The 9,088-nt window shown below is 34.9% G+C and overlaps 1 protein-coding gene across 1 annotated transcript in view; it reads left to right on the forward strand.

The window, feature by feature from the left end:
* Cylc2 (cylicin 2) overlaps positions 1-5,329 on the forward strand; it is a 6,485-nt gene extending 1,156 nt beyond the window's left edge. Inside the window, exons 3-5 of the mRNA XM_055605275.1 lie at positions 1,552-1,673; positions 4,058-4,967; positions 5,019-5,329. Coding sequence (XP_055461250.1) covers positions 1,552-1,673; positions 4,058-4,967; positions 5,019-5,329 — 1,343 coding nt within the window. The remainder of the gene's footprint in view (positions 1-1,551; positions 1,674-4,057; positions 4,968-5,018) is intronic.
* Positions 5,330-9,088: the final 3,759 nt, after the last annotated feature.

Consider the following 9,088-nt stretch of genomic DNA (forward strand, 5'->3'; position numbering starts at 1 on the left):
TCTCTCTCTCTCTCTCTCTCTCTCTCTCTCTCTCTCTCTCTCTCTCTCTTTCTGTGTGTGTGTGTATGTCTGTATGTCTGTCTGTCTGTGTCTCTCTCTCTGTGTGTGTCTGTCTTTTTCTGTCTGTCTCTCTGTGTCTTCCTGGCTCTCTCTCTGTCTCTGTCTATGTGTGTATGTGATGTCTGGGTGTGGATCTTTGTATTTGCTTCCATCTCCTACAGGAGGAATCTTCTCTGAAGATCCCTGAAGAAGACATTGATTTATGAGTGTAGCAGATTATCATTAGATATCACTAAAGGCCAACACTATATTTTCCTAGTCTCTAGGCTATATAGTCTCTTATTCTTGGTCACCAAGCATTGTTAGGTATAGATTCCATCTCATAAGCAGGTATTAAGTAAGACATTGGTTGGTGAGTCCCACAATAACGTATAATTAATTATTTTTAAACATAAGTGTTCATTATCTTCAATTCAAAGTCATAAAAGCTGCCATGAGATATAATTAATATGACATCTTTATTTGCCAAAGAGCCTTTCTCATGGGCAAAGTGAACACATTTCACATAGGTATATATTATGTAAGTATGGTTTTAAATGTAGTGGAATATTTTCATTTTAGAAATACTATAGCATAGGGATCTTGATTTTAAACCAAAGAAGAAACTAAATAAATACCTTTAATGCAGAGCCTCTTACTGTATTCATGATTGTTTACATTTAGCTCATATTAGTACTAGACAAGGCCAATCTTTTTATTATTGAAAAACTTTAAATAGCAGCCTGTTTTCTCTGTTCAGTTAAACACCAATAAATTTTCATTCTGCACATTTGAACACTGACCCTAATGTCTTTTGGAGATTTATAGGAAGTCTTTTCTCTAAAAATTGAATTATTTCATTTCCTCAAATACAGTGATGCTGTCTCACATTAATCTCATTTGTAACTGAAATGCCCTTAATCATTTCTACTTCTGTTTCTGGTAATATCACCATCTTAGTTCCATTTTGTATTTGTTTTACGATTTCTGTTTATTACACAAAACCTCCAGAATAGCATTTCCTTGGGCATATTGTATGTCATCTTAGAGCTGAGAAAATGAATATTCAAAGTCTTAGTACTTAAATTCAAATACATAATTTCTGAATATTTTATGTCACAGTATGCTAAGTTCTTTGGTGGCTACAGAGCTACTTAACGCATTGTCTTTTTGTTCTCAGCAATATTACATTCAAATCCAAAAGCACATAACACTCTAAATTGAAAGAGAGTGTAAATAGAAGCTGTAATACTCTTTTTTCTTTATATAATAGACCAAACTAGTTTCATTATAGCTACTTTATATATTTATTCATCAAGTTATTTATTTCTAAAACAGGTCAGCATGAAAAATCAAAGTTTTTCATTCAAATCACAGAGAATTTCAAATAAATAAAGATGTGATTTGCCTCATTAATTTATTCATTTTTATTAGACATACCACATTCATGGTCACTTCAGTTCAGACGAGATTCTATTCATAGCAAAGCATATGTTATCTTTCTTATTTTAGTCAGTGAATTAAGCAAAAAATCATGGAATCAGCAATACTTTTCCCTGGCATTTCCCAAACCACCAAGACCAGGAAAGAAACGAAGATCACTACCTTCCCAGTTACACAACAAAACAGTTCCAGTGAGTATATTGAATTATCATGCATATATTAGTAATAAGCAACTCTTTAATAGCAGTAGTTTTGTAAAATCAGACATTGTTAACTCTTCTGTGTGGATCAGATCTAACATGTGTTCTGTCATGATAGAGTTATTTTACATAATTTCCACCCATAGTTTATTATTGATCACTAGCTTATTTTATGCTAACAGTTCATTCAGTACGATTACCTGAAATATATTGAGTGTTTGTAGAGCAAAAAGATGTCAATATATTCTAATTCACAATTAGTGTGATTAGCAAGGAAATGTTCACTGGATATACACTCTCACACTAGGGTCATGGATTGACATTACAGTCTGGTGAACTTTCAGTTCTTCCTTACTTAATTCAAAACAGAATAATGTCACAAAATTGAAAGCCAGAAGCTGGGTATTTTCAAAATCTCTGGATTAGTAATTGGCTAAAGAAAAATTTGCCTACACTAAATGAATCATGATCGTTTTTTAATTTTAGGAATGAACCTTATCAGTTATGATTAATGTGTATCTCCTTATTCTTTTACTCATTTTTTTTCATTCATTTAAAATTAGCAATTTGTCATTTATTTACTCCAAGTACTTGGGTAGAGGTTGAAAACAAATTATATTATAATATGTGTGACTATGGTAGACTGCATGTTTTCAGTTGATAATAATTTATACCAAGTTAAGGGATTTAAGGGTTGTACCTGTAACTGAAGGTAGCATTGTAAAGACCCCCAAAATGATAATTTACACTGAGATATGCTTGAATAAGACACTCATTCTCAAAGAATTAGTAGGTGTTTTTAATTTTACCTAAAAAGACTGTACTTACTTTATAAAAAACTCACTTACATCTTAAAAATTACCTTCTCTTAATAATGAAGAGAGAGGTTATAATGTGCCATACACCAATGTAGGTCTCTACCAAATTTTAACATTATGTTTTGAAGAAAGATTGTGGTCCCTCTAAATTTAAAGCAGAACAGAAACAGGGACATAACTGCCCATTACTTTAAATTATAATGAGATTCAAAAGTAGAAAATACATAATTTATCCACTTTTTAAAAAGTATATATCATAAAAATATTAAAAATAGCTCACTCAGGATGATCTTTTCCAGCTCCCACCATTTACCTGCAAATTTCATGATTTCCTTGGTTTTTATTGCTAAGTAATATTCCATTGTGTAGATATACCACAATTTGTGCATCCATTCCTCCACTGAGGGGCATCTGGGCTGTTTCCAGCTTCTTGTTATTACAAATAAGGATGCTAAAAACATGGTTGAGCAAATGTTCTTATTGTGTACTTGAGACTCTTTTGGGTGTATGCCTAGGAGTGGTATAGCTGGATCTTGAGGAAGCTCTATTCCTAGTTCTCTGAGAAAGCACCAGATTGCTTTCCAGAGTGGTTGTACATGTTTACATTCCCACCAGCAGTGGAGGAGAGTTTCCCTTTCTTGAGTGAGCTATCCCAGAAGCAGAAAGATGCACAAGGTATATACTCACTCATATAGACATTATAATATAGGATAAACCTACTAAAATCTGTACACCTAAAGAAACTAATCAAGAGGAAGGATTCTTGCTAAAATGCTCAATTCCTATCCAGAAAGACAAAGAGGATGGACATAAGAAGAAGGAGAAAAGAGGGCACAAGTCAGGAGCCTGACACAGAGGACCTCTGAAAGGCTCTATCCTGCAGACTATCAATGTAGATGCTGAGACTTATGGGCAACCTTTGGGCAGAGCGTAGGGAATCTTAGGAAAGAGGTGGGAAACAGTAAGATCTAGAGAGGACAGGAACTCCACAAGGAGAGCAACAGAACCAAAAAAATCTGAGCACAGGGGTCTTTCCTGAGACTGATACTCCAACAAAGGACTATGCATGGAGATAACCTAAGACCCCTACAGAGATGTAACCCATGGCAGTTCAGTATCCAAGTGGATTCCATTGTAATAGGAACAGGAACTGTCTCTGACATGAACTGATTGGCCTGCTCTTTAATTACCTCCCCCTGAGGGGGAAGCAGCATTATCAGGCCACAGAAGAAGACAATGCAGCCACTCCTGATGAGACCTAATTGACTAGGATCAGAAGGAAGGAAAAGAAGACCTCCCCTATCAGTGGACTTGGGGAGGGGCATGCATGCAGAGGGTGGAAGAAGGGAGGAATTGGGACAGGAGGAGGGAGGGAACCACAGGGGGGATACAAAGTGAATAAAACGTAATTAATAAAGAATAAAAAAATAGAAAATAAAAAATATTAAAAATATGTTCAAAAGAATTTCCAGTTGAAATTAAAATATGTATGTAGTATCATTTTATTTAAAGATAAATAAATCATGTTTTTTATTTATTATTCTTACCAATATTGAGGTAATTGAACAAAAACAAGGAAGTCACAGACCACCGTTATGGATGCATCGTTCCCTGATGAAAATTTCTGAGAGACCATCTGTTTATTTAGCAGCCAGGAAGGGCCTTCCACAGAAACTACCTCAATCTGGCATGAGAGAGTCTAAAGAAACAGGCCCACCCAAGCCTTTGCCTTCAGAACAACCAATGAAAGAAGAGAAAGTAAAAAAAGTTGACTCTGAAGCAAAAGAGAAAATAGTGTTAAATATAGTCAAGGAAGAAGGTCCTAAACTAGCTGCCAAGAAAATCCCAGAGGATTCAGAGGAGATCAAGGAAGAAACCAGTTTAGAATCTGAAGCCCAAAAGGCAGATGAGAAGAAAGAAGCCAAAAAAGGTAAAAAGGAAACAAAGGATTCAGCCTCAGAATCAGAAACCGAAAAGGCCAGTGGGAAGAGCGAAGCCAAGAAAGATAAAAAGGAACCAAAGGATAAAGGCCTATTCTCAGAATCTGAAGCTGAAAAAGTTGGTGGGAAGAAAGAATCCAAGAAAGGTAAAAAGGAACCAAAGGAGAAAATTTTACCCTCAGAATCTGAAGCTGAAAAAGTTGGTGGGAAGAAAGAATCCAAAAAAGGTAAAAAGGAACCAAAGGATAAAGGCACAGGCTCAGAAACTGAAGCTGAAAAAGTTGGTGGGAAGAAAGAATCCAAGAAAGGTAAAAAGGAACCAAAGGATAAAGGCTCAGGCTCAGAAACTGAAGCTGAAAAAGTTGGTGGGAAGAAAGAATCCAAGAAAGGTAAAAAGGAACCAAAGGAGAAAATTTTACCCTCAGAATCTGTAGCTGAAAAAGTTGGTGGGAAGAAAGAATCCAAGAAAGGTAAAAAGGAACCAAAGGATAAAGGCTCAGGCTCAGAAACTGAATCTGAAAAGGCAGGTAAGAAGAAAGAAGGCAAAAAAGGTCAAAAGAGTCCAGAGGATTCAGAAGCTGGCAAAGCTGCTGAAAAGAAAGAAAACAAAATCAGTAGAAAGGGTCTAAAGAGCAAAGAAACACTTGTAGATTCTGAAAATGAGAAGGCAGATTTAAAGAAAGTTGCCAAGAAAGACGCCAAGAAGAAGGAAAATGAAAAGGAGAAGGAAAACAAGACAGATGGAGACTCAAAGGAGAATATTAAGAAAGACAAGAAAGAAAAGAAAGACAAGAAAGAAAAGAAAGACAAGAAAGACTCTCCAGCTGACTCCTCTGAGTCAAAGAAGGATGAAAAAAAGACAAAAAAAGAGAAAAAGTTCTTAAAGTAGGTCTTTGATCAGAAAGCAAACCGGAGGAGCACCAAAGCATATTCAGTGAGCCCACCTCAGTCGTCTTAAAATAAATACATATGATAAAAGAAGTATATAGTAACTTAATAAAATGATTTTTAAAGAGAAAGGAAAACACAAGATGTAATTAAAATATAGTTAGGGTATTTAAGAAGAAGAATAAGGAAAATATACAGGATTCATTGAACATGTGGAAGATGCCTGTCTTAAATTTGTAGCTATGGAGCTTTAAAAGTCAAATCACTAGAAAGATTCAAAGAATATGCAAAGAGGAATGCAGAAAATAAGCATTGGACTACAAGCAAAAAAAATCACTATTCAGTAAAGACTTCATTAAAAAAAAAATCACAAGATGCTTTGATGTTGTCTTTAGCTTTAATAATATGCAGCTGTGTTTGTACACTTAATTAAGAACCAGAATATCCAGAAAAGGAAAACAACATTTAGAAAACAGAGTTTGAACTGGATAAATATCAAAGATTTATTTAAGAAAAAAAAAACAGAGAAGAGAAGGAAGGGAGAAAAGGAGTGAGTATGGAAGGCATGAAGGGAAAGATGAAAGGTAAGAGCAATAAGGCCCCTCAGTAAGCAAAGGAGAAAGGACACCTTGAGTTTACAAGACAATCTGAGTTTGAAGTGAGCACAAGACTGAGAAAGTTGTAATCCCTGATGAATATTCTTGGTAAGTGAGTTTTGTCTTATTTTAACTAAAATTTAACTTAAAATAATTTAACAAATTGCTAGATTAAAATTGATGTTCATTGTTATTATACTCAACACCTTAACTCAGATCTTCTAATTATAAGAAATGCATGGTTATCATCAAACAAATGATTTGTTTTAAAATGTTCATGAAAAGGTTAAGAGAGATGGAAATGTTTGTAGTACAGAAGAGATTATTATTTTTAAAGTTATGACTGCATTTTCTAATAGAATAATTAGCATCACCTCTCCATTTAAAGAAAAAGAGATATAAACTCAGCAAACACCTAAAAATAAATTTAAATGGCATGTGAAAGATTTTGATGAAGTTGTTTTATATTTATATAATACTAAACAGTATAATAAACAATAACATACTAAAAGTGTTACATCACATTATTTAGAAATAGAAACAATTGACTTCCAGATTTTGTAGCTACAATAATCACTCTTGCGATCTACAGTTCCTACTAATAGAGAAGGGGAAAGACAATGTGAAACAAGATATTTCAGCATATCTGAGCTTTCTCAATAATACTGATTCATTCTTTCATTCGTGATTTATTACTCTCTGTCAATTACACATTTGTGCAATTTTTTTTTCAGTAATGTCTCTCTCTCTCCATTATATGTCCTGATGCAGAAGGAAGCTACTCATCAGCATCAGAGGAAGAACTACCTTTATCCCGATGGTAAAGAATCACTGGCTGGCTTGCACAGTAAGAATTGCTCCTTCTCACTTACAAAACAACTAATAAAGGATTCCTTGCTGCTTTGACTGTTTGCTGTTCAAGGGGCAATGACATTGTTCAGCTGGGACAATCCCAATGGACTGTGACAACAAATAAAGGAAAAACTTGTCTTTTTTTTCTCTTCTGTCTCTGAAGACATATAATAGCTTTAATGGATCTCAAAGCCATTCCCTTCTCTAAATACAAACATACAGTTTTAGATACAGTTGAACATACAAAGTACAGAAAGTTGACCCTTTCCTTTACTCGTGTAAAGGCTGCAAAACGGTCAGGAAAACTCTCCATGTAGCCCCAGAAGTGCCTTTGTCCTGGCACCCTTATATTTCCAAACCCATCATTTCTTTATTAGAACCTGTACTCTTATGACTAACAAGCTAGTTAATACTATATTTTAATCTAACTAATTTCATTCATCTCCAAACCATAAATGAAAATGTTCAAGGCAGACTATTTGATTGTCACCAGGCATCTTCAAACCAAAATGACCACAATAGGACATCTGATCTATCCAACAGAGATTATTGCTTCCCAAATCTTGGTGCTGCAGTATAAGCCAGGGCCTCATCTGAAGCTGGTGAGTCATCCTTACTGTTTCCTTCATTCTAAGTCCCACCCTGTCTCCAAAATATTTGACTTTGTCAGGTGCACTTTTCTGATAACTCCACAATTACAGTTCGGTAGGACATTAGATTTCACTTAAGGTCTCAACAGCATCTAAATCCTGCTTTCCAGGCAGAACCCACCTGTATTTGTTAACATTGTTACTTTTAGAAAATACTTTACAAAAGGCACAGGAGAAAGAGTTTATTTTGTCTCATGGTTTAAAGGCAGTGTCCATTATGGCTGGCAGAGCTGGGAAGTGGCTGGTTTCACTGAATTTGTTGTGAGACAGCAGAGAACGGAAGGACGTTGGGCTATGCTATGAAACCTCAAGCTCTGTCCCAGAGACCCACATACTTCATTGATACTTCAATTCTTAAAGGTAATACAACTGTCAAAAAAGTGTTCAAGCACATAAGCATATGAGAGAAATTTTACACTCAAACCACAACACTGCCATATTGCTCTATTGGCCTCCTGCTGGTAAAGTATTAATGCTACGTTTTGCATAAATATTTTCCCTGACTTATTGGGCTTTTAATTTAATCTGCTTGAGAACAATTTCTTTGTCTTCATGTGGCATCATTACTGCTTTTTTTCCCATCATGACCTTGTCACATTGCTTTCGTTCTACATTTAACAATCCCTTGTTTTATGATAGTAACTTACACACTCTCTTGCTAAAAGATTGTCCACTAGACCTTACACTGTCAATCCCTTCCAAACTGTTTTTCTCAGCTTAAATAGAACATTTCCATTTTAATGGATTAATTTTGTGAATTTTAGGTTGACAGCCAAATTGAGCAGAAAGAGCAAGTGTTTTCTAGCCAGTCAAACATGCCTTGATTCCCCTATTTCCAGCATCTTCCTCAGAGGGCTTTTGTGATAATTGACAGCTCTGCACTAACAAATCATTGCTAGCAATAGTTAGCAGTTTTCATTTAGATTGTCTGCATTATGTATATTCCATGTATTTTGACAAACTTGTAATGGCAGATTCTTTGTGCACAAAAGTTGTTGTACATACAACATTCTATTCCACTGGTTGACCCTTCCTTCCAATGATGAATCCTTGTCCTTTAATCCTATTCTTTGGCAGTTATCACTATATACTTTTTACCATCTCCGTACTATTGGATTTTCAGAAATTCCATTTAGTTAGAATCATGCAACTTAATAACCTTTACAGATTGGTAAAGGCTTTTACTTAGTTACGACTAAGTTTCTTCCACATCTTTTTTTTCAAAGGCTGATAGTACATTTCATTTTACACTGAAAAAAAAATGTCTCAACAAGTAACAGATTATCTAATAACCTTAGCTGTTTCTGAGATTTGGTAGTTCTTAATACAGTAACTACATTTCTATGCAAGCTTTTTTGTGTGAAGATTTATTTGTGCGGGTAAATATATACCTCTCTATGGATGTACATATATATAAACACACTTAAGTTTGAAACTACCAGACTTCCAAATTACCTCTAACATCTTGAATCCATACTTTTTTTGTATGGGAACATTGCCTTTATTCACTGTTGTCAGTAAGTTATATTGTGTCCATCCAAATCAGTGTGTAATGGTATTTTCTTGTTCTGGCTTGTATTTTCTTACCCTGTGTGCTATGAAAGCTTTTACATATGCTTTTATGTGTTCAAAACTGTGTGGTCTCACCAGATATGTTATCAG

This window comes from Psammomys obesus, unplaced genomic scaffold (genome assembly GCF_907164565.1).
Source record: "Psammomys obesus unplaced genomic scaffold, mPsaObe1.curated_primary_1811, whole genome shotgun sequence".
In the NCBI taxonomy this organism is placed as follows: Eukaryota; Metazoa; Chordata; class Mammalia; order Rodentia; family Muridae; genus Psammomys; species Psammomys obesus.